Source organism: Monodon monoceros, unplaced genomic scaffold, assembly GCF_005190385.1.
Source record: "Monodon monoceros isolate NGI ecotype Baffin Bay Population unplaced genomic scaffold, NGI_Narwhal_1 Super_Scaffold_19, whole genome shotgun sequence".
NCBI classification, from domain to species: Eukaryota; Metazoa; Chordata; class Mammalia; order Artiodactyla; family Monodontidae; genus Monodon; species Monodon monoceros.
Window position 1 is genome coordinate 28,767,591 of NW_021703775.1, and position 25,352 is coordinate 28,792,942.

At 45.7% G+C, this 25,352-nt stretch overlaps 1 protein-coding gene across 1 annotated transcript in view; it reads left to right on the forward strand.

Annotated features, from left to right (window-relative positions):
- The first annotated feature begins 2,374 nt into the window (after nt 1–2,374).
- CD207 (CD207 molecule) overlaps nt 2,375–25,352 on the forward strand; it is a 40,840-nt gene continuing 17,862 nt past the window's right edge. Inside the window, 1 exon segment of the mRNA XM_029231607.1 lies at nt 2,375–2,471. Coding sequence (XP_029087440.1) covers nt 2,375–2,471 — 97 coding nt within the window.

The following is a 25,352-nucleotide window of genomic DNA, read 5'->3' on the forward strand; positions in this document are numbered from 1 at the left end:
TGTTGCCAGTAATATATATCTACTGGGAGCAATTCTCCAGGAGTTGCTGCCACACTCTTTGGAATATTTTTCATTCAACAAATATTTATTGAGCTACTACTATATGCCAGGCACTGTGCAAGGCACTGGGAGACAGTTGTGAAACGAACAGACACAAATCTCCACGGTCAGGACAGGGGACCTTGGAGTTTGATCTTGCGAGGCCACTCCACCTGGTCGTTCACAGATATACGCGTGCCAGCTGATTTGTTTTCCTGGCTAGAGAACTGCCTCTGAAGATAACTCTCCTTAAAGGGACACCCTAGAGCAGCCTCAGCCGCCCTATACTAAACGAAGGGCCAAGAAAGGGAACACATGGTCTCGTGTCCGGTTCAGTTGGCTGACAAAACAAACGGAACAAAACAAAACAAACAAGCATACAAACAACCCCCCCCCAAACAAACATGTGGACCCAGCATGTGGACTTGTGTTTGTAAGTGCATACGGTGTGCACTAATTTCATTAACTCTTTAAACAATCAGTTTGATCTTCAGAAAGGAAAACATGCATCTGAGGGAAAAAATTCTAAACAGCACAAAGGATTATAAAGTGACAAGTGAGTGTCTTCCAGACCCTCAGCCCCATCGCTGGAAGTCCCAAGCTGTTGCCCCGTATCGGACAAATATCTACCCACCCCAGCCTTAAAAAAGGAATTAAGTCACACTGTCCTCTGTACTTGGTCCTGCCTTTTCCGCCTTTGCCCGAGGCCCAGTGCTTGCTCCTGGAAGCCCGCCTCCGCCTTACCCTTTCTGCGCCCTCACTGCTTGCCAGACTCTTGTGGCTTCCCCACAGCGTCGCCAGTTTAGGGTGTTACCTAAAATTTTGATCTTTGTGGGTCTGATAGATTTCTAAAAGAAACGAATTAATCTAAGGGGAAACAAGGGAAAGCAAGAGAAGGAAAGAATGCAACACCCGGCTGTTGCGTTCGGAGGTCGCGTAAGCGTGGGTCAGGGCGAGGCCGGGCGGTGGTAACCAGCGCATCAAAGCCCCCGGCCTTTGGAGACCCGCAACCCTCGGCGCGCTTCAAAGCCGGGAGAGCGGAGAGTGGCGGCGGGGCGGCGGGGTCAGCGGGAATTAGAACGCCGGGGCCGGGGCGAGGGATCGCCACGGGGCGAGAGTTCGGGACGGGATTAGCGGGTTCAAAAGCAGGTCAGGGAGAGCTAAACGAGGCGACGAGGTCCGTGCGAGGTCAAGGTCCTCGGTAGAGGCGGGCCCCGGGCCGGGCGCGGGAACGGCAGCGGGGGGACTGCGATCGCAGGGAGGCTAGACAGGGAAGCCCGAGGTCCGAGGGCGCGGAGGGGCTGGACGGGCTCCCCGGGGCAGGCCTTGCCTTCGGGCGGCCGCGGGACTAGCACCCCGCCGAGCTTGCGTCTCGGCCTTCGGGGAATGAGCCGGCAGGGAGGTGAGCCCGGAGACACGCCCGAGAAAATTTCAATGAATAAAGAGCAAACGTATCTGATCTCTCGATGCGCGCACATGTATCTGCGGAACAGGGTTAGCCTACTTTTATTTAGATGTTTTATTTTCTTTTAGATTTAAACCCCATTTTTAATAAACTTTTCTTTTTCTTTCTGGCAAGGTAAGAACATCTCTTACGCAAATAGTTCAACAAACTCCTCGGAGCTGTGCTAAGGAATTTCTTGCGGGGCTCTCTCTCTTCCCGCGCCAGATTTCTGCGGCGTCTGCTAAGGAACAATTGCGGAGTGTCACACCTATGTGTAAAGATAAACACCACCCACAGCCCACACTTCCGTGAATCCTGAAAGTGTATGAAGGGAGAGCTGGAGGAACAGCGGAGCGAGACAGCTCTTCCCCGAAAGAAGTGAGTGTTGGAGGTGTGTGTGTCATTCAGGGAGCCTCTGACTTGAACATTTTTTTTTTTTAAGAAGAATGAGAATGTATTCACATATTACTTGAGTTCCCTCTCCTGAAAGATCTCTTGGATGCTGGTGAAGAATAAACTTGGGGATATTGCGTGATGCGAAGTGGGTGATCCACTCAAATTCTGGTGTTGATAGATAAACAGACGACGGATGGCTCTGAGTCACTTGGTGGAAGTGGCCCCGCCCCGGTCGCCATCTCCAGTGTCCCCACGTTCGGTCACTCCTTCCCCGGGGACCTGCTTCTCCCTTCCCCATCCTCGGCCTTTCGCCTTCCCTTCCTCAAGGGCGAGGCCGGCGCCGTCGGGAGAGAGGGAGCCGGGATGCTCAGGCATATGTCCTGATCTCCACGAAAGCCGGCCTCTCTGGATTGGGTTCTGCTGATTTTCCGCGGAGAACTCTCGAGAAGAGCCCACTACTCGGGGGCAAAATTTGACAGTCCTGGGGCAACGGTGATGGTGAAGGCTGTGCTGGACTTCGTGGAGATGGAGGGCGGAGGGTGGGTGTGTGAAGATGGCAGAAAGGGAAAGAGAGCGGGGACGAAGCCGGCAGGTAGGGGAGAGAAGCCAAGAAAACTGGGTCCCAGGAGCCCGAGAGCCAGAGCCGGGGTCGCGGAGAGGGGGAAGGGGCGGGGCCGGAAAGCCTGAGGCCGCGCGCGACCCAAACAAAGCGCCGCCGGGTCTCCGCCGACGGTGATCCGCCTTTTCCCCAATTTCTCTTGAATCTTTCGATTTGGTCGGCAGATCGGCTGGTCTAGGGTGGGGACAAGCAGGCTGGGAGCCTGTCTAAAGGGACCGATCGCTGGAGAAATCCCACTCACTCAACCAACCGACATTCAGCTCCGCCCAACCCGACTCTGGTCGCGGGTGTGGGGTCGGTGGGTAGTGGTCAAGGGGTCCCTTTCCTACCGCTGCGTCCAGATGCACTCGGTGGCTCTGGCTCTGTTCTGAAAGGCCCTGGGAATCTCATTCCTGCTCCCTGGCCCCCACTGGCCGGTCAAGGTGCAAAATGCGTTCCTCCAAGTGAAAATACCTCCTTCGGTTTTTAAATCATATAAACAATGTTGAGACTCTTCTTAATGCCGCTTCCAACCTCTGCACACTGTTCAAAAGGTTACAGTAACGGTAATATAATTTAAAGAAGAAAAAAAAATCCCTATGCCCAAACCTAAAATCCTCCTCCTCATTCCTTAAAAAAGGAGGGAAAAGAGGCAGTGTTTTTTCACTGCACATTTAATTTACATCATTTTAGTCATGGTGAACATGTAGTTTTGAATTCAGCCTTTAATACTTCAGGTCTCACCTACATATTTGTCAGGTGCTATGGTCCCTATAAGTATACTTTTCAATGGCCGCGTAATAATATGTTACTGTGTAAAAGAGCCATTCAATTGTTAGATATCCCAGTGTGTCCAGTTTTTCAGCAGTAAAATAATGGTCAAATCAAAATGATCAAGTATATAGCTTTCTCTTTCGGGAAGGTTTATTTCCTCAGGATCCTTACTGGGACAACAGGATAGGGACATTTTCACTGCTCTTATGTGTTGCCAAACCACTTTCCAAAGCAATTTGTACAGCATTTATTTTCGGGTCATTATGGGCTGGGCGTGGTGCTGGTGGTCAGGCCTTAAAGCCTTTTCCCTGTGCCCCAAGGCTCTGCTGAGACAGGCTCCCGCAGCAGGAATTGCTGTGCAAAGTGGTAAGCTCTCCAGGAGAGGGAAGACGAGGCTTGGGAGCTCTGGGGTAGGGAGAAGGCCGGGGTTCCTCCCCTGCCTGAAAAAAGCCTGGTCAGGCTTCAAAGTGGAGGTGACGGCAGACAGTCTCAAGCAGGGCTTGTCAGGTAGAAACTGAGGGAAGGACAAAGTGACCTTCGCGTGCACCGGCTGGGCGCTGGGAGAGCTTTGTGGGTTTGGAGAGGGCGTAGTGGCTTATATTTTGCGGGAGTGTAGAACGTGGGTGGGAGAGTCCGGAAAGGTGAGACTCACCACCCCCTCCAATGGAATTGGAAACCTTCCTCATCATTGAGCATTTGCACTATTTTAAACGAATGCTATGTTAAGAGAGGCATACTTAGTCATTCTTTGTAAAAACTGCGTTTTGTTGAAAGGAGCTCACATTTCCTTATTTAAATATACCAATTGTCCGTTAAGAAATAATTCCTTCCCTTAGCTACAGTAATATGTATCTTAAAAGCAACACATATATTACTTGATTTTTTGCCACAATAAGAATATATTCATGTATTATGTGGTTAATTAAAAATCTTAAGTTAAAACAAAATTATCGTAAAATAATCAGACTGAAGTGTATACAATTTCCGCGCCTTAATCCTCCCTCCAGAAGTAGCATGGCTAATAGTTACAATGTTGCTTATGCCAACTATTTATATGTTTTTTGTAACAATGATTCGTATTATCCCTGTTACTCTACAAACTGCCCTTAAAAAAAGAAAACCAGCAAAAGGCCATGGCATTCTTTTTTTTTTTTTTTTTCCGGTACGCGGGCCTCTCACTGTTGTGGCCTCTCCCATTTCTGGAGCATAGGCTCCGGACGCGCAGGCTCAGCGGCCATGGCTCACGGGCCCAGCCGCTCCGCGGCACGTGGGATCTTCCCGGACCGGGGCACGAACCTGCGTCCCCTGCATCGGCAGGCGGACTCTCAACCACTGCGCCACCAGGGAAGCCCGGCCATGGCATTCTTACATGTCAATGGATGGAACTCTGTCTCATTTTTAACAGCTGTCTAGATATCATTATATGGAAGTTTCACCATTGTTTCCTCTGTTGAAAATTTTACATAAATAATACATGAATGTCCTTTATATCATAAAACAATTTAAACAATTCCAGAATATAAAGAAAAAACATGAAACAGTGTGGCTTTTTCCTGATGTTTCCCCTCTACATGCTCGCCTCCACTCCTATCCCACCCCATTCCTCAAAAGTGTGAGGTGAGAAATTTGACAGTTGTTCCTTTAGCCCCCCTTCCAATCTTAAAAAAAAAAGAAATTGTTGGGACTTTCCTGGTGGTGCAGTGGTTAAGAATCTGCCTGCCAATGCAGGGAACACCGGTTGGAGCCCTGCTTTGGGAAGATCCCACATGCCGCGGAGCAGCTAAGCCTGTGAGCCACAACTACTGAGCCTGCGCTCTAGAGTCCGCGAGCCACAACTACTGAGCCTGCATGCCACAACTACTGAAGCCCACGCGCCTAGAACCTGGGCTCTGCAACAAGAGAAGCCACTGCAATGAGAAGCCCAGGCGCAGCAACGAAGAGTAGCCCCCACTCCCCGCAACTAGAGAAAGCCCGCATGCAGCAACGAAGACCCAACAGATCCAAAAAGAAATAAATAAAATAAAATTTAAAAGATTGTTTTATTTATTCTCTTTAGCCTGCAAACTTTCATTCTCCTCCCTGGCCCAGTAAGGAACCATTGGGTTCTGTTTACTGTGTATACCTTTGTCATTATATGTTCTCACAAAATATGCATTGTGTCTTTTTCTTGTGTGTGTTTCACCTGTGTACATTGGGTTTTATATTTCATTTTTTACATTATTTTTAAAAGTTTATTTTAAAGTAATTTCAAATTTATGGAAAAGTTGCAAGAATAGTACAAAGAACTCCAGTATACTCGTTTCTTAGCTGCATTTGCTTTATCTTTCTCTTTCCCTATGTATTTATAAAATTATTTTTGTTGAAGCATTTGAGAATAAGTGACACTATGCCTCCTTATTCCTAAATACTTCAGTATTTCCTAAGAAAGGAGACCTTCACCTATATGACCTCAGTGCAATGATCAAAATCAAGAAATTTAACATTGCTACAACGCTATTATATAATCTTCAGATCTTATTCAAAATTTGCCAGTTATTCCAATAATGTTCTTTATATTATTATTATTTTTGCGGTACGCGGGCCTCTCACTGTTGTGGCCTCTCCCGTTGTGGAGCACAGGCTCCGGACGCGCAGGCTCAGCGGCCATGGCTCACGGGCCCAGCCGCTCCGCGGCATGTGGGATCTTCCCGGACCGGGGCACGAACCCGTGTCCCCTGCATCGGCAGGCGGACTCTCAACAACTGCGCCACCAGGGAAGCCCTATTATTATTTTTTTTATGGTCCGGGATCTAATCCTGTATCACTCATTGCATTTTGTTTTCAAATTCTTGCTAGTCTTCTTTAGCTGGAAACAATTTATCAACTTTTCTTTGCCTTTTGTAACATAGACCTTTTTGAAGAATAGGGACCAGTTGTTTTATACATGTTATGGTTTCTTGTTTTATTTTAAACAGTGTGAAACTTACACAGAAGTTGTCAAGCGTAAAGATCTTACGGCACCCCAGACCCACTTGAGCATGAATTGCTGACACATGCTTTATTTTGTATTTACAACAAACAAGGGCATTCTCCCCAATAATCACGATACAATCATCAAAAGCGTAAACTCAACATTATTGCCATCAACTGTTCAGACCTATTGAGCTTTACCAATCGTCCTGACAATATCTCCATGGCAAAAGGATCCAGGGGAGATTGTGTGTTGCACTGAGTTGTCATTGGCCCTTCAGTCTCCTTCAGTCTGTAACAGTCCAGTCTTGTCTTGACTTCCATGGCCAGTTATCATGTTGTAGAATGGCTGTCAGTGTGGGCTTGTCTGATGTTTCCTCACGATTCAATTCAGATTATCCATTTTGGGCAGGAATATCAGTGAAGTGATGTTGAATGCTTCTCATTGTATCTTAACCAGGTGGGGTATAATTTTGATTAATCCCTTTACTGGTGATGTTAACTTTGATTGTATAAGGTGATGTCTGCTACGTTTCTCCCTGTAAAATTATTTTTTCCATTGTAATTAATGCGTATTGTTCAGGGAATAACTTTGAGACTATGTATATATCCTGCTACTTATCAAATTCTCTATTCATTGTTAATATCAAAAAATCCAGTGGATTCCTATTGTATTCAGTAGGGCCATAACTTGTTACTATCATTATTTACTTCATTATTTACTTTCAAGGTGTCCCAAGTGTAGTCAGTGGGAGTCCCTTCAAGCTGGCCTCTGCGTCTTTTTACAACACAGCTTTATGAAGATATAATTCAGGCACCACACAAATCACCTACTTAAACTGTACAATTCAATGGTTTTTAGTATAGTCACAGAGCTGTGCAACCATCCCTACAATCAATTTTAGAACATTTTTGTCACTCCCTAAAGAAACCTCATACCCTTTAGCCATCTACTCCTAAGCCTCTCATGTCGCCAGGGCTCAGGCAGCTGCATATTAATCTACTTTCTATCTCTATAGCTTTGCCTATTCTGGAAATTTCATATAAACGGAATTGTACAATATGTACAGTCTTTTGTGACTGGCTTCTTTCATTTAGCATAGTGTTTCCACAGTTTATCCACGTTGTAGCACGTAGCACTACTTCACTCATTTAAAAATTTTTTTAAATTTAAATTTAAATTTAGGAAGCCTCTCCCGGTTGGGAGTCCCATAGCTTTTATTTTATTTTATTTTGAAGTATAGTTGACTTACAATATTGTGTTCGTTTCAGGTATACAGCATAGTGATTCTTTTTTCTTTTTTTCAGATTATATTCCATTATAGGTTATTACAAGATATGGGGTAAAAATTTCATCCATTTTAAATTCCATTGTGTGGACATACCACAATTTGTTTATTCATTCATCAGTTGATGGACATTTGGATTGTTTCCACTTTTTGGCTATTATGAATAATGCTGTTGTGAATATTTTTGTAAAAGTTTTTTATATTCAATATCTTGTAATAAACTATAATGGAAAAGAATCTGAAAAAGTATATATATATACACACGACTGAATCACTTTGCTGTACACCAGAAACTAACACAACATTGTAAATCAACTATACTTCAATTAAAAAAAAAGTTTTTGTGTGAGTATATGCTTTCATTTTTCTTGCGTATATACTTAGAGGTGGAATTGCTGTGTCAAACAGTTAACTCTGTGTTTAACTTTCTGAGGAAGTGCCACACTGTTTTCCAGCGTGGCTGCACCATTTTACATTCCCACCAGCAGTGTATGAGGGTCCCAGTTTTTCCACATCCCGGCTAATACTGGTAATTACCTGTCTTTTTTATTATAGCCATCCTAGTGGGTGTGTAATGGTATCTCATTGAGGTTTTGATTTTCATTTCCCTAATAACTAATGATGCTATCTTTTCATATGCTTATTGGCCATTCATATATCTTTGGGGAAATGTCCATTCAGATCTTTTGCTCATTTTTAAATTGGGTTACTTATCTTTGTATTATTGAATTGTAAATGTTGTTTGTATAGTCTAGATATAAGTCCCTTATCAGATATATGATGTGCAAATATTTTCTCCAGCTCTGTGGGTTGTCTTTCACTTTTCTGATAGTGTTCTTGTGAAGCACAAAAGTGTTTACTTTCGTTGAAGTCCAATTTATCTATTTTTTCTTTTGTTGCTTATACTTTTGGTATTATATCTAAGAAACCCTTGTCAAATCAAAAGTCAAAGATTTAGGCCTATGTGTTCTTCTGAGGTTTATAATTTTAGGCCTTACGTTTAGATCTCTGATTCATTTTGAGTTAATTCTTGTATATGGTGTGAGAGAAGAGTCCAACTTCATTATTTTGCTTGTGGATATCCAGTTGCTCCAGCACTATTTTTGGAAAAGACTATTCTTTCTCCATTGAATTCTCTTGGCACCCTTGTCAAAAAGTTCCTGTTTCTTTCTGACATGTGCTTATCATTCTTTGAGCACTTCCTTACTTTCCGGCACAAGATGCTTCAGTTTCACCTCATACCTTTCCATGCTCTAGCTTGAATCAGCCATTTTCCCCAAGGAGTTCTGGTTCTCTTAGTGGAAAATGTTATTTTAGAAGCAAAGATCTGGGTCCTAGCCATGACCATTGCTGTTGGGGGTTGTAGCTACAAGACCCTCTCAGTGAACAGAGCCAGGGAATATGTGAATGCACCTATAACACATCTACACTTACATTTATTGAGACCCGTAAGTTCACACCAATAGCTCCAGTTCCAATCCAACATCACAGGGCTCTTCTTCTTTTCTGTATTTGTAGCTCCCTTCTCTGAAGTGAGAAACCTGGCTCCTAGTAACCTCAATCTGTTTACTTGATCATTTCTCTGGCATGTAACCAGTTTCTTATTGCTGCCTTGCCTCCCCCCACCCCCTGGTCCAAATGCAGGGGCCCTTCTCACCCTCTTGGGGCTCACTCAGGACTGAACCACTGGGGTCTCCCTACTTGGATCCCAACCCCCGTGCTGGATCACTGTGGCACACACGCTCCCTTGTGTGGACATTTGCCTTTCTGGGCCCCACATAACGGCTTTTGGGAAGAATTTTCAGGAAGGAAGAGCAACATTACGGTTTTATAGATCCATCCCTGTTTTTCTGTGCACACCTAATCTGTTGCTTTGCCCTGCTGTATAACACTCCATAGTGTGTGACCATCTCATTTTACTTATCTGCTCTTCTGGGGAAAGATACCCAGGTGGCTCCAACTCCCCTGCCACCTCAAATAATGCCACAATGAACATCCTTGTACAGGTTTCCTTAAGCACCTACAGGAAATACCTTTGGGTTATATACCCATGAATAGAATTTCTGGGTCACACGATATGAAAATGTCTAGCTTGCCTAAACACTGGCAGCTTGCTGTCCAGATAGCTGCTCCAGTCCACACTCACCAGCAGGGCACACAGGTTTCTGTATCTGCGTATCCCCTCCGCCCCCAACCTGGCATGTCTGACTCTCTAGTTGCTGGTCTATGAGGCATAAGTGGATATTTTGTTTTAATCTTCATATCTCTGATTATTAATAGTCTTGAGCACTTCTCCAAGTGCTTGGTGGTCTTTTGGCTTTCCCAGGTCTGTTCGTAAGCATTTAGCTATGTTGGTCCTCTCCTTCCTTAAGACCTAAATAGATCTGACTTTTCACATTATTCTCCAACTTTCCTCCCTCACTTAAAATGTCTTGAAAATCTTTACATCAGCTACATAAAAGTCCACAGCTTGAGTGACCCATAAAGTAGTAAGCCATTTCCCTATTAATGGGCATCTGGGCTCTTTCAGGGGTTTTCGCAAACAAATGCTCCCATAACCATCCTTGAACACACATCTCTGCACGTCTCTTTAGATGAATTTCTAGAAGTGTTGTCTTTCATTTAGAATGTACATTTGAAGACATTGTATGTAGTCACATGTAACAGTGTCCTCAAGTCTGTAGTGGAGAGTTGGGACTCAGTCAGACAAGAGTTTGGGAAGAAAGTAGGCATCACTGAGAAGTGCTCCTGGTTTTGGAAATGTGAAGAGGCGTAGAAGGTGGTGCCCAGGAGATAGAGCTGAGCACAGAGGAGTGGTCAACCATCTTGGCCAGGATATGCCAGGCAGTTGGGGAGGAGGCCCCCTGACAAGCTTCCTGAAACTGCCCTGTAGACTCCATCAGGTCCAGAGTCAGAGGCTCTGGAGGGAGCCATGTGGAGTTGTGGGTCCACTGATGGGAGTAAGAAGTGTTATATTTTCATAGGAACAAGGACTGTCTTCCCCTCCTCCCTCCCCCCCTCCATGGCCCTGGAGTGTGGAGGTGGAAAAGTCACCATCTGGCTGATCACAGACATATTCACAGTCTGAATTTCTCCTCTCCATGTGGATTGGCACGATGCAGTTTTCTGCCACGTAGCTGGGCAGTTTGTTCAGTGTACAAGGTCGCCTGGCCCAGAAGGTAAATGGGAACTGAAAACCAGCCTAAGCTCACTTTCAGAGAGGTGTTGCATGGGTTAGAGGTGGACCTGCCTGTGAGCCAAGAGAGCCAGTGCCCAGGGCTCCTGGCCTCAGGCCAGCCTCATGAAATTGTCCAGGGGAGGGTCCCCAGGACCTCTCTCTCCACAGCCATCTCTTCCAGAAGAGGACATGTTTCCTTTCCCAGCAGTCCCCCAGGGAGGTTAGCCCAGGCTCTCTGGGGGAGATCCTACCCATCGGGGCCTCAGTGGGATTGTGCAGTGAAGAGTAGAATCTTCACAGGCTGCAGACTGAAGCAGCTGGGTTGAGCTTTCAACTTGCTTTCTTTGGCAGAGAGCTGAGGAGGGCTAATTATATATACCAACTTCTGGCAGTTGAGTTAGAAATTAGAGATGGTGCTCCCTCTTCCTCCTTTTGGAATCCACAGCCTGTGACAGACACAAGCACAGGTAGAGTTAGGTGGAGCCAGAGACGGAAATGTATGGAGACCCAGGTGCAGGCAAAGCTCTCTCAGGTGGGCTAAACAACCAGTGTGGTCTAGATGGACCACTGGGGACGGGGAGACAGTACTTCCTTTCGCACAGTAGGGAGGCCAGGCTGCCTAGACAGAGCAGAGCTCTGTGGGGCTGGAGTCTGAGGGTCTGAAGGTCTGATTTGGACTGAGGTCTGGGCAGTATTCTGTAGGGCCCTATGTGAAACCCCCATAACCTCATCCCAACTCAGCTGCTTGGCTTCTCACTCACTTCCTGAGCAGTTATTTTTTTATAAGGGCTGGTGCTGGGCCAGGCAATACCAAGATGACTGACTCGTGTTATCTCCCCAGGGGAGCTCACAGTGTGAGCTCCTGTGGTGGGTCTAGTGGTGGGGGCGGGGAGGGCGGAGGAGACAGATGCGCAGAGAGGCAGTTACGATGCACTAAGAAAAGTGCTGATAAGGGCTAACATTTATTAAGCCCTTGTCGTGAGTTTCTGAGATCCATAATGACCCAAAGAGATGGGCTCTACTACCCTCATTTACTACACGGGGAAGCCAAGGCTCAGGCAGGTTCGGTAACTTGCCCAAAGTTACACAGTGAACAGTGAGACTGAAATTCGCTCAGTTTCAGGGCAAAGCCCGTTTCCTTCACCTCTGCACCACAGGACCCCACCCATGTCATACGTTAGTGACAGCGGGGCGAGCTTGTAACTACTCCGTCCCGGGGGTCAGGGACCGCGGGACGTGCGCCAGGCATGCGCACTACTACCCCGTCCCTGTCGTTCCGCTAATTTTACCGCGAGGCGAGGCGGGGGGGCCTTTCTCTCCTTCTCCCGCCGCCGCAGTCGCGTGTCAGCCGGTCCTCCAGCCGGACGCCGCTAACTTGTCTCCACCTTCAGGGAAGCGGCCTCGTGCCGCTCCCTTTTAGTCAAGGACTTACAGCGAAGAGGGGGTTTCGCCCAGCTGCCCTTTCCCTGCGCATGCGCTCTTGGTGGTGGGCGCCGGCCCTCTGGGTTCCCCGTGACTCCCGTCCACGCCCAGGGTCCCGGGTAGCGGTGGGGGGCGAGGGAAATGTCTCGGACAGAGGCCGAGCAGCTGGTCACGCGTGTCATTTCTCTGGTTTACCTGAGTGCACTCGCCCAACCCCGGTCCTTCCTGAGGGGTAGGAAGGGGGCGGGACCGAGGGCCGTTAGGACCGGGAGCCCAGAGAACTGTGGCCGGGGCAAGGGGCGTCTTATGTTCATTCTTGAGGTACGTCCCGAGGACTGAGGGTCCAAGGATGATGAAAACACCCACTTTAATGTAGTGAACAATGGCAGCCCCTACCCCACGCCTCCCTGTGGCCTGACGTCACCGCCCTCCTCCTCTTAGTGACTAGAGGCCACTTTGGGTGTCTAGGAGGGGAGACAGACATAGGAGCAAATGATGCAGGATGACGTATAGGAGAATAATTCTGGGTATAAGGTACAAGCTTGGTGCTTGGAGGGTTAGGGGTCACCAAGAGGTTGCACCTGAGCAAAGCTTGGTAGCATCTATTGGAGCCCACCCGGTGGACTTTTCCTATGCAGGAGGGCTCTGGGAAGAGAGATGGTGGGTAGCAGTTTTGATGTATGCATCTGGGTCTGCTCTGTTCCAAGCAGCACCTGTCTCTTTCCTGAGCTTCTTGGCACCATGTGGGAGATTAGGTCCTTCAAGACCACGGGGTGACAGTTCTTTACTGTGTTTGCCAACTTAAGAGGACAATAATTATCTTTAACTGAACAAATAAAGCATGACAACAGGAATATGAAATATGTCAGGGGAAGGTTGGTCCCCCTAAGGATCAGGAGAACAGGCCTTTCCCAGACCCCTCTTCTGTCTTGTGGGAAGGACTTCCCTAGCTAAGGACTGTTGTCCAGAAGATCAGCCACAGAGGGGAGTCAGAGGCTGCTGCTCTCATCCATAAATCTGGCCACCTTGGACTATTGGTTTCTGTGGTTCAGTTTTGTTGTATGTCCAAAATTGGAGGAAATGGCCCATGGCCATTAATTCATTGGTTTATCTGAATGTGGAATCCTGGTGGTCCTTAGGTCACTGGCCTAGGATGTGGTAGACCCTGACCAGGACAGGGGCTACCAGGGGACATTGATATGGGGAAATGTGTGGCTTGTGTGAGTGAGAATCATCTAAACTGGGCCTGGAGGGTGCCACTAGGAATTTGTGGTGTTTTGGATACTGGGACCATTTCAGGATAAAATGGAATGCTAATATTCCTCAAGGCCAAATGAATGAATGAGCAGTGGCATGACAGATATGCAGGTAACTAACAGGTAGTACAAAGTGACCAGGACCTTAAAACAGTTGACTCCAAAGGGAGCTGAGAGTTCAAAGGAGAGAGACAATCTTCTTGTGGCGTTCAGAGAAGGCTTAATGAAAGATGTAGTGTTTTTGATGGCTAGTGAAAAATGAGGAGAGTTGCAACAGGCTGAGATGACATGGGCAGTGTTGGGAATTCCCTGGCGATCCAGTGGTTAGGACTCCGCGCTTTCACTGCTGTGGCCTGGGTTCAGTCCCTGGTCGGGGAACGGAGATCCCGCAAGCTGTGCGGCATGGCCAAAAAAAAAAAAAAAAAAAAGAGATGACCTGGGAAGTGTTGTATTCATTGAGACATTAGTTGCAAGCTGGGAGGGGTCCCTGGAACCTGAAGGTAAGACACTGCTTGAGATATTTATCAACTTAAAAAAATCATGTTTAAAAATCAAGAGTTACAAAAAAGCGTAACAGCTTAAATTCCCTACCCCAGTCTTTAGTCACTCAGGCACTTTCCTCAGAGGCATTCAGTAGTGTTAGTTTCTTGTGTAACCTTCCAGGGGTGTCCTGTACATATACAGGTAAATGCACACACACCCACACATCCACTCTCTTTACACAAACGGCATCATACCGTACTGTTTTGTACCCTGCTTGTTCACTTATCATATTTTGAAGATGGTTCTGTATCAGTACGTGTAGAGCTTTCATGAGCTTACTGGAGGAACACTGAAAGCATTCCCCCTGTAGCCAAGGACAGGACTGTGATTTTTGAAGTAAACCTGGAACTGCTCCTTCAAACCCTGCCATTAAAAAGCTTCAAAGAGGGACTTCCCTGGTATTCCAGTGGGTAAGACTCCATGCTCCCAATGCAGAGGGACTGGGTTCGATCCCTGATCAGGGAACTAGATCCCACATGCATGCCTCAACTATGAGCCCACATACCACAACTAAAAGATCCTGCATGCCGCAACAAATGAGCATGCATGCCACAACGAAGATCCCTCGTGCCGCAACTAAGACCCGGCACAACCAAAAAAATAATAAATAAATAAAATAAATTTAAAAAAAAAGCTTCAAAGAGGTGGAGGTGTCAGTTTAACTTTGGGCAGACTGTTTATTTTTGGCTGCGTTGGGTCTTCATTGCTGCGAGCAGGCTCTAGAGCGCAGGCTCAGTAGTTGTGGTGCATGGGCTTAGTTGCCCTGCGGCATGTGGGATCTTCCAGACCAGGGATGGAACCCGTGTCCCCTGCATTGGCAGGTGGATTCTTAAGCACTGTGCCACCGGGAAAGTCCTGGGCAGACTATTATTTTAATTTCCATTTGCTCTGCCCCCACCCTGTTGCTTTGGGACACCATTGTTTGCTCCCTTGGTCTGTGAAAATGGCCCATAAGTCTTGGGCAGGTGTCCATGGGGGTACTATTAGGGCAGAACACAGCCCTTGCTGGGGTAATTGGGAAAATCATTGGCCACTGACTGGACTCCTGCATTTATCCTCTATTTCTCCTCCTTCATACCCCCGGGTCTCCAGGGAGACCACCTCTGCCCGATGCTGCTTCTCCATGGGGTCTGAAGTTCAAGGCTTGACTTGAGAAGTTGCCTGGTGGGGTGATAGAAAACAGGTGTGATTACCTGTGGTTCTGGTGCTCAGGACTCAGGGCTCGCCCCACTCCTTCTTTTTGTGCTCACAGGGCTGACAAGGTCTAGGGTCTGAGCAACAGTCCTTCCCTCACACTCCCTATCAGATGGAGTAGTTGGAATTCTGTGGGGAAGATGAGCTCACAGGCCAAAACAACCTGAGGAGAACAACTATCTTAAAAGAAAATAACAAATGAGACAATACATCTTTTGAAGAATTATAATAGATGGACAACCAATATTTCAAAATAAGCTTGATAAATATACTTAAGGAGACAAGGGAAGATATTAGTAACATGAAGTAAGAATAAAGAATTGTAAAAAAGCAAGAGGAAATATTAAGTGTGAACAATATAATAATTGAAACAAAGAACACAAGAGATGGGATAAATAGTAGAACAGTCACAGTTGACAAACAATGAGTGAGTTGGAAGATCAAATTAAGAAAACCTCCTAGAAGGAAGCTGTGAAGGATAAATAGGAAATTTGGAATAAAAGAGGCATGGCAGTAGAAATACAAGTGCCGCGATCCAGATAACAAGGAGTCATAGACAGAGAGAAAACTAAATATGCAGAAGAGGAAATCTTTGAAAAAATAATAGAAATGTTTCTTAAAATGTTAAAAAGATGAACAACCTCAGTTTGAAAGGGTTTACAGAGTATCCCTGGAGTAACAGCGGAGTGTTAAGGAAGAACTCAGTCCTAGATACATTATAGTAAAATTTAGGAATATAAAGACAGAAAATTCTGAAAGCTTCCACAGAGTAAGAGTAGATGATCTCCAAACAAGTCAGGTTGACATTAGATTTCTCAGTAGTAACACCAGATACAAACAACAATCAAGCAGTATTTCTAAAATATTGAAGGGAAATAATTTTTTTAATTAATTAATTTGGCTGCACTGGGTCTTAGCTGCGGCATGTGGGCACTTCCTCGTGGCATGCACCTGGGATCTAGTTTCCTGACCAGGGATAGAACCTGGGCCCCCTGCATTGGGAGTGCAGAGCTGTAACTACTGGACCACCAGGAAAGTCCAAGGGAAAGAATTTTGAAATTAGAATTTTATATGTAGGCAGATTGTCATTCAAGTATCAGGGCATGGGCTTCCCTGGTAGCACAGTGGTTAAGAATCTGCCTGCCAATGCAGGGGACACGGGTTCAAGCCCTGGTCCGGGAAGATCCCACATGCCACGGAGCAACTAAACCTGTGTGCCACAACTACTGAGCCTGCGCTCTAGAGCCCATGTGCCACAACTACTGACCCCACGTGCTGCAACTACTGAAGCCCGCGCGCCTAGAGCCCGTGCTCCGCAACAGGAGAAACCGTCACAATGAGAAGCCCGCGCACCTCAAGGAAGAGCAACCCCCGCTCGACACAACTAAAGAAAGCCCGGGCTCAGCAACGAAGACCCAATGCAGCCATAAATAAATAAATAAATTTGTTTATTAAAAAAAAATATATATCAGGGCATAATAAATATTTTTCTCAGTATATGCTGTAGAATGACCTATACTGAAAACACTTTTGGAGAAACAATTGAAAAAAGGAGAAACAAACCTAACTATATGTTTTTTAAAACAGATACACCTTATAGAGAACAAACTAGTGATTACCAGTCGGGAGAGGGAATGGGAGAGGGGCAAGATATAGGTAGGGGATTACGAGGTACAAACTATTATGTATAAAATATTTTTATTTTTTACTTTATTTTATTTTATTTTTGGCTATTCTGTGTGGCTTGTGGGATCTTAGTTCCCTGACTGGAATCAAACCCGTGCCCCCTGTAGTGGAAATGCAGAGTCCTAACCACTGGGCCTCCAGGGAATTACCATATTATGTATAAAATAAATAAGCTACAAGGATTGTACCACACAGGGAATATAGCCAGTATTTTGTAGTAACTATTAATGGAATATAACACTTAAAAATTGTGAATCACTATGTTGTATACCTGTAACTTATGTAATATTGTACATCAACTAGACTTCAGCAAAAAAAAGAAAAAAACCCCAGACACACCTAAAGCATAAAGACACAGACAGACTGAAAGTAAAGAGATGGAAAATGATATATCAGGCAAACAACAAACAGCTGGTGTGACCATATTAATATCCTACCAAAAGGACTTTAAGACAACAAACATCATTAGGGATAGAGAGGGACACTGAAAATGACAAAAACATTCACCAAGAAGATATAACAGTTCTAAACACGTATGCACTTAATAACATAGCTTCTGGTAATAAAGAAAAAACTGATGGAATTACAGGAAGAAAGGTACAAATTCATCATCCCTATTGGGGGTTTCAGCACACTTCTAAATTATTGATAGGCCAAAAATTAAAAATCATGTCTCTGTGGCAGTTCTAAAATTACAGTCAGATCCCAAGCTTTATGCAAATCTGGAAATATAGTTTCTAGCTTTCACTCCCAGCAACGTAGGGGAGAACATAGCAGGAATAGAAATGGACATTGAAAACCAGTAAATAACATATGGCACATTAATTCAGTATTTATATTAATATGAATAAGTAAAAATTATTCACAGCTGAGTCACAATGTGTATTTTCCTTTCCTGTACTACTTAAAAATTAATAATTGTTTTCTCTTTCTTGTTTGTTTAGTTCTCTATGTACTTTAAAATATTCAACCTGTCAACTCTCCAAAACTCCTCTTAAAAACTTCAGAGAAATCTATCAGTTTCATCACCTTGAAGATATTGCTCCTGAGCTGGTCAGATTCCCCAGAGAGGGTTCTCCCAGTCTCCTGCTTTGAGGGAAAGCCCAGGTTTGCCAGCAGGCTGGGAGCTAGTAGGAGAAGACATCTGGACATGGAATTGGAGGTCTCAACATTTGGCAAACCAACTCAACTTTCCTTGGTTCCACTAATTACAGCTGAAAGAAGTTCGAATTTTCATAAAAGAAATCTACCAAAGGTTGAAGGAGAATAACAACAACAACAAAAAGACAAAAAAAAAAAAAAAAAGGAAAGAAAAGAAAAGAGAAGAAAAGAAAGACAGGAAGGAGAGACTCCCCTAGTGGTCCAGTGGGTAAGATTCTGCGCTCCCAGTGCCTGGGGCCTGGGTTTGATCCCTGGTCAGGGAACTAGATCCTGCATACATGTCACAACAGTGAGTTTGCATAATGCAACTAGGTCTGCATGCCGCAATTTAGAAAAAGAAAAAAAAGATCACTCATGCTCCAATGAAGATCCCTCGTGCCACAACTAAGACCTGGTGCAACAAAATAAATAAATAAATATTAAAAGAAAGAAAGAGAGAGAGAGAGGGAGAGAGGGAGGGAGGGAGGAAGGAAGGAAGAAAGAAAGAGGAAGAAAGAAAGAAAGAAGGAAGGAAGGAAGGAAGGAAAGAAAGAGAAAAAGAAAGAAAGAAATGAAGAAAGAAAGAAAGAAAAAGGGGTGGAGGGGTAATTGGGAGATTGGGACTGACATATACATACTACCATATATAAAATAGATAACTAGTAAGAACCTACTGTATAGCACAGGGAACTCTACTCATTACTCTGTAATGGCCTATATGGGAATAGAATCTAGAAAGGAGTGGATATATGTATATGTATAACTGATTCACTTTGCTGTACACCTGAAACTAACACAGCATTGTAAATCAACTATACTCCAATAAAAATTATTTAAAAAATACAATAAAAAAGAAGAGATCCTTCCCTTATAAAAATAAAAAGTATATATATATATATATATATATATATATATACCAAAAAAAAAGAAAAAGAAAAAAAAGAAAATGAAAGAAAGAAAAAAAGAAAGAAGGAAGGAAAAATGCATTCTATAAAAATAGCCAGGTTCTAAAGGTCAGGCTTTTGGCCCTAACCAGACCCCTGGGTTCTTTCCTGGTTCACAGCCTCCTTCCCAGGATTACCACACTCCCACCCAGAGAAGGCTGATTTATAATTTTAACTCTGACTGGTTGACTGTGGCTGCCTCGTGTACTGTGCTGGGCACTCTTTTATTTTAGCCTTTTTTTCTGCATTTTTGAGCAAATACAAAAGTAGAGAAAATAGTATAATGTCCTCACCCATGCACCCATTACCCAGCGTCAACAATTGACCAATCTTATTTGATCTACACGCCTATGGTTTTTCCTCAAATTGTTTTAAAGCAAATCCTAGATATTATATAATTTCTACTGTAAATACTTCAGTATGTATCTCTAAGAAGTAAGAACTCTTTAGAAAAACCACAATAATGATAACTACAATTAGTACTAATTCTTAACATCATCAAGTATCTAGTCACTGTTCACATCTTTTGTGTTATCTCATATGTGTCTTTCTATAGGTAGCTTGCTTTAATCAGCTTGCAAATGAACTCCACACATTCTGTTTGTTTGATACATGTTTAGGGACCTTGGTGTCTCCATTTTACATTAACGAATTAACTAATGAAGTCACTAATTAATTATTTCCATAAATATTTGACTATAGCATAATGATTAAGAGTAGACTCTGGAGTGAGACTGCCTGTGTTGGAATACTGGATTTGTCACAATAGCTTTTTTTTTTAAAGATTTTTTGATGTGGACCTAAAAGAATAAATAAATAAATAAAAATATTAAATTTATTATTTATTTAATTTAAAAATATTTTATAATTTATTTATATTTATAATTTATTATTAAAATAGTAAATGTATTATTTTATTATAAATAAAATTTATTTATTTTATTTACATTTATTTTTGGCTGCATTGGGTCTTCGTTGCTGCACTCAGGCTTTCTCTAGTTGCGGTGAGTGGGGGCTACTCTTCCTTGTGGTGCACGGGCTTCTCTTTGCGGTGGCTTCTCTTGTTGCGGAGCACAGGCTCTAAGCGCGCGGGCTTCAGTAGTTGTGGCTCACGGGCTATAGAGCGCAAGATCAGTCGTTGTGGTGCACGGGCTTAGTTGCTCCGCAGCATGTGGGATCTTTCCGGACCAGGGCTCGAACCCGTGTCCTGCATTGGCAGGCGGATTCATAACCACTGCCCTGGGAAACTCTGATGTGGACCATTTTTAAAGTCTTTATTGAATTTGTTACAATATTGCTTCTGTTTTATGTTTTGGTTTTGGGGCCCCGAGGCATGTGGGATCTTAGCTCACCGACCAGGGATAGAACTCACACCCCCTGCATTGGAAGGCGAAGTCTTAACCACTGGACCACCAGGGAAGTCCCTAGCCTTGTTACTTTGAATAAGTTACCCCCTATCTCTGCACCTGTTTCCACATCTAAAAAATGGGAATAATACTAACGACTTCACAGGGCTGTTATGAAGAGTAAATGAGTTAAAGCGAGTAAAATGCTGAGGACAGCACCTGACATAGGAGGGGCACTCACAATGTGTTATTTGTTGTTGCATCCAGTTCTGAGCCAGGGGCAGAAGCTGCGTGGTGAACATGACCCAGTGCCTGAGGAAACACACGTGGTACAGTAGGACCAGGGCTGTGCTGAGGGTGGCCTGGGGAGCTGGGAGAGCCCCAAGGGGAATCTTCCGTGACTAGGATCAGGAACATCTAAGAGAGGAATTCGCATCCAAACTGAGACTTGGAGGAGTCAGTGAGGTGGTGAAGGCGGGCAGTGAGGTTAGTCTGGAAGGCTAATAGGCATTTCAGCCACAGGGAACATCATGTGCAGAGACCTGGGCACGGGCAGCGTGAGCGTTTTTGGTCCAGTTAAGCTTGGAGCCTGAGGAAGAGAAGTACAGAGCAGGTGGACAGTTAGTTGTCAAAGGCTAAGGCAGAGAGGAAGGCAAAAGCAGTTTACAGAGGGAGTGGGGTCCTGGCTAAGGAGCTTGAGCTTTCTCCCAGGGACTCTGTGTGTGTGTGTGTGTGTGTGTGTGTGTGTGTGTATGTGTGTGTGTGTGTGTGTGTGTATTGAAGGTTGTGAGGTAAGGAGCAGGATTTGACCTGTTCTGGCTGCTGTGTAGGGAGTGGATAGAAGGCAGGGCTGGAGGCCTGGAGACCTGGACCAGGTGCCATGATCCAGAAAGTGGTAGCCTGACCGTGTGGATGAAGAGAAGTGAGTGGATCCATTGTGTGAGGCAGGTAGAATTGTTAGATTGTTGAGGGAAGTGGAGGAGCTTTAGTGAGTTGAATAATGTCCCCACCAAATTCATGACCACCCAGAACCTCAGCATGTGACCTTCGTTGGAAACAGGGTCTTTGCAGATGTAATTAAGTCAAGGATCAAGACAAGATCATCCTGGATTTAGGTTGGGCCCTAAACCCAAGGAGAGTCTTTCTATAAGAGAAAACAACACACAGAGACTCAGAGAAGAAGGCCATGAGAAGAGAAAGGCAGAGATTGAAGTGATGTTGCCACGAGCTGAGGACCACATGGAGCCACAAGAAGCTGGAATAGGTAAGGAAGGATCCTCCCCCATAGCCTTTGGAGGGAGTGGCCCTGCCAACACCTTGATTTCAGACTTCTGGGCTCCAGAGCTGTGAGGGAAAAAGATTCTGTTGTTTTAAGTTAAGCCCCCCAGTTTGTGGTACTTTTTCCCAGCAGCCCTAGGAAACTAGGAGCCCTAGGAGTCAAGGGTGATACTCAGGTTTCTGGTTTAGGTGACTTGGGGACATAAAGACAAGGGCAGACTTGGGGGCCAGGGAGGGGATAGGAACTGTGGTGGACAGATGAGGTCTGGTTCAGGTTTTACTGCCTTTGAAGGCTCTGTGTGATAAGCAAGTGAAGGGGAGTCTGGCTGACTGATTTAGGTTGAGAGAGAATTGGAGAGTGAGGAGGGAAGGAAGGTTACCCAGGGAGAATTTGTGTGGAGAGCAGGGAAGAGCATCAAAATTAGACCTACAAGGAAGACCGACAGTAGGGGAAAGGTAGAAGAAAAGGAGCTCAGGAAGATTTCTGAGTAGGAGCAGCCAGGGAAATAGGAAAAAACCAGGAGCATGTGAGACCACAAAATCCAAGGGCACTGGGAGTTTGAAGGGGGTGGGGTTTGGATGGAATGGTGCAAAGAGGTAAGAAAAGACAAAGAGAGGAAAGTGCCTATTAGATTTGGAAAGTGTCTTAGTTCAGGCATCTATAACAGAAAACCACAGACTGGGCAGCTTAAACAGCAAACATTTATTTCTCACAGTTTTGAAGTTTGGGAGGCTGAGACCAGGGTACCAGCACAGTCGGGTTCTGCAAAGGCCCTCTTCCTGGTTTACAGACATCTGTTGTTTCTTTGTACCCTCACATGGTGGAGAGGGAAGTCATCTCTCGTGTTTCTTCTAATAAGGGCACTAATCCCATTCATGAGGGCTCCACCCTCGTGATCCAATTACCTCCCAAAGTCCCCACCTGCTAATACCATAACACTGGGGTTAGGATTTCAACATATGAATTTGGGGGGACGTAAACATTCAGACTATAAGAAAAACAAAATGGTCATTTCACCGTGACCTTGGTAAGAACAACTTTGGTGGAGCAAGGATGTGTGCAGTCCCACTGCCGCCTGACTCCTGTTTTTGGGGGCTGCCTCACAACAGGGGACCCTGGTGTTTCTAGAGGTTCTAGACTCTCAGGACCTAACTTGTCAGGGCTTGGTGTATGCAACAGTTTGTGGGAAAGAGGCCACCTCCACTCTGTCCCAAAGACCACGACTGATCCTCTGTGTCTGCTCCGTGGGGATAAGGCCCGCAGCTGTCTGTCTTCCATGAAGCCAGCACCTGTCTCTCTGTTCAAAGAATCTGGCAACTTTATCCATTTACTGAAGTCTTTATCCATTTACTGGCCTAGGGAGGAAGGGGTAGGGATAGGATTACTAGTATTACTGGCCACATTTATTGAGGGGGTCTGGAAATCCCTGGAAAGCCAGGATTCCATCATATCTATCACTCCGTCCTACAGAATTGCAAGGAGGACCAGATTCACACCCATAGTAAAAATACTCTAAGCAGCACCGTCCTGCTGTGCCCAGCCAAAGGTAATAGTGCCATCTACGGGTCACTGGAGGCGAGAGCATCCATGTAATTGTAATAACACAAAGGGAATAGCAGTGGCAGGGCCCTCAGGAACAGGATTCCATGTTCTTCCTGTTGACTAATGAGAAGTGAACTCTACAGTGACATGATGCTTGTTTAATGACCAGACGTGTAAAAGAAACACAAGAGGTGGATGGACCAATATGTGAGCCTGAGTGTGAATTAAGGAGGGGGAAAGATAAAGCTTGTGGAAGTCTGTGTCCTACAAAAGCAGAGCTAAAGGCTTCCTTTCCAGAACATGACCAAAAACAAAAAACAAGAAAACCTGGTGGAAATGGGGTTTGTAGTTGTGTGAGCAGAGGCAGTGGATCACAGCTTAGGGACAAGTTTAGGGCTGGATGCAATCAAATACAGCCTGGGAAGTCAAGTCTGTGTGTCTCAGTTACTTAATAATACCCAACACTTGCTTACCGAGTGCCAGACTTCCTCGAAACGTGTATTAACTCATTAACTCTCAGAACAATCCTGTGAGGTAGATGCTATCTTAGCTCCCATTTTATAGAAGGGAACTGAGGCACAGGGAGGTTAGGTAACTTGCCCAAAGACACACAGCATGAGGAAACCAAGATTGCAGCTCCAGCACTGTCCTGTGTTTCTGACATCTGCACCAACACCTGCTGTACATCCTTCTAAATGCACTACGTGTTCCCTGCCTTTCAAAATGCAGCATGAGGATCATAAAGTAAGCATTTATTCGTGGTTTTGATTAAAGTGTTCATCACCACAATAGCACTAATACAGCACCGGGTTCAGAGGCTGCTGAGAGGTGGTCCTCAGGTGCCAGGTCATTTGGGGTTCTTGAGTCTACTGTTTGAAGACTTTACCCAATGAGGGATGGAAAGTTATGGAAGAATTTTAAGCAGGGGAGTGCCATGGTCCGATTTAAGTTTTAGAAACGGATTTAGGTCTTCTCCAAGGGTGATGGACATGGAGACTTAGCAATGACTGTGAATCCGGAGCCCCTCCCTACAGGTGTGGTCTCCTGGCCTGGCTTCTGGGCACAGGTTTGAGGGGGTGGTCTGTGAGTGAGAAGCATGGAGAACCCAGGTGAGTTGTGGTCAGATATCTTCTCTCTCGTTCTCTGCTCTCTGCCCTCAATGCCTCCCAAGGTGACTGTGTCCTGTCAGAGTGCTCCAGAAGACAGCATCACCTGTCTGCCCTTGCCTCTGGACTTTGCCCTTGCTCCATCTTGTTTCACTGGAAGAAGGACTAGGTGCTCGGTGAGTGGGGCCTGGGGACTCTGGTGACGTTCTGCTCAATGGAGATGCAACATTCGACATGTGCATCGCCCCGGTGCCGCTCACTGGGGGGGCAGGGGGCGGGGGCTGTGCCTGATGGATGGAGCAGACCCAGCTGGCAATGGCTGCTGGGTACCCTGGTGAGTGCCTTACCTCCTGGTCCTGCGGGCACCCCACGCAGCCCTTTCAGAGAGTGCAGAGCCCCAGGCAAATCATCCTGCCGGTTTTTCTAATCTTGGGATGGGAACTAGGTTGGGGGACCTTCGGAACAGGCCAGTCCAGGGCTCAGCAGACAAGGAGGGAACCACACTCTGGAGGGGAAGTCTGGTCAGGTCTCCCCACTCCTTCCTCAGAGCACTCCCAAGGCATGGTCCTCCCCTGGGGTGCCTTGGGACACAGCTTTTCTTTCTCTGCGCTTCTCTGCTTTGGCAGCTGTCTGCTCCCCTGCAGCTCTGGGGAAGGCCACCGGGGAAGATCTGGCCCTTGTGCTTAAGTATCTTAGCAGCTGCCATTCTCCTGCTGGCTTCATCTGGGGATGTGGAGGAAGAGGAAGGAAGGGGTGCTGAGAAAGGGGAAGATTGTGAGCAGGGAGATGCTGCTGAACTCAAGAAAGACCCGGCAGCAGCTGGGGCTGAATTTGGAGCAAAGGGTCTTTTGCAGGTTTCCTTGAGAGGTTGATTCTTCTCCCCATCCAGAGTGTAGAGCCCCAGTTGGGGGTGGGTGGGAACCGTCTGATCTGAGCTCTATAGTCAAGTGCTTGTGCTTTCCTGGGGGATATATACTCCCTACATCTGGGTCCGTACTGCCCCCAGCATAGCCACAGCAATACTCCGCTGGCCCCGGCCTGCAGGGGCCCCCACTGGCAGAGGGCTAGATGGGATGACCCATAGGTCCTTTCTGGAACGATCATCTTCTTTCTTCTTTCTCTTTCTCATTTTGTTTGCAGCATGAATCTGAAACAAATGAGGCCTCCAAGAAAGAGGAGGAGGTGTCCTGATTCAGCAGAAAAATTTGAGTCACAGGTTGGTGAGAA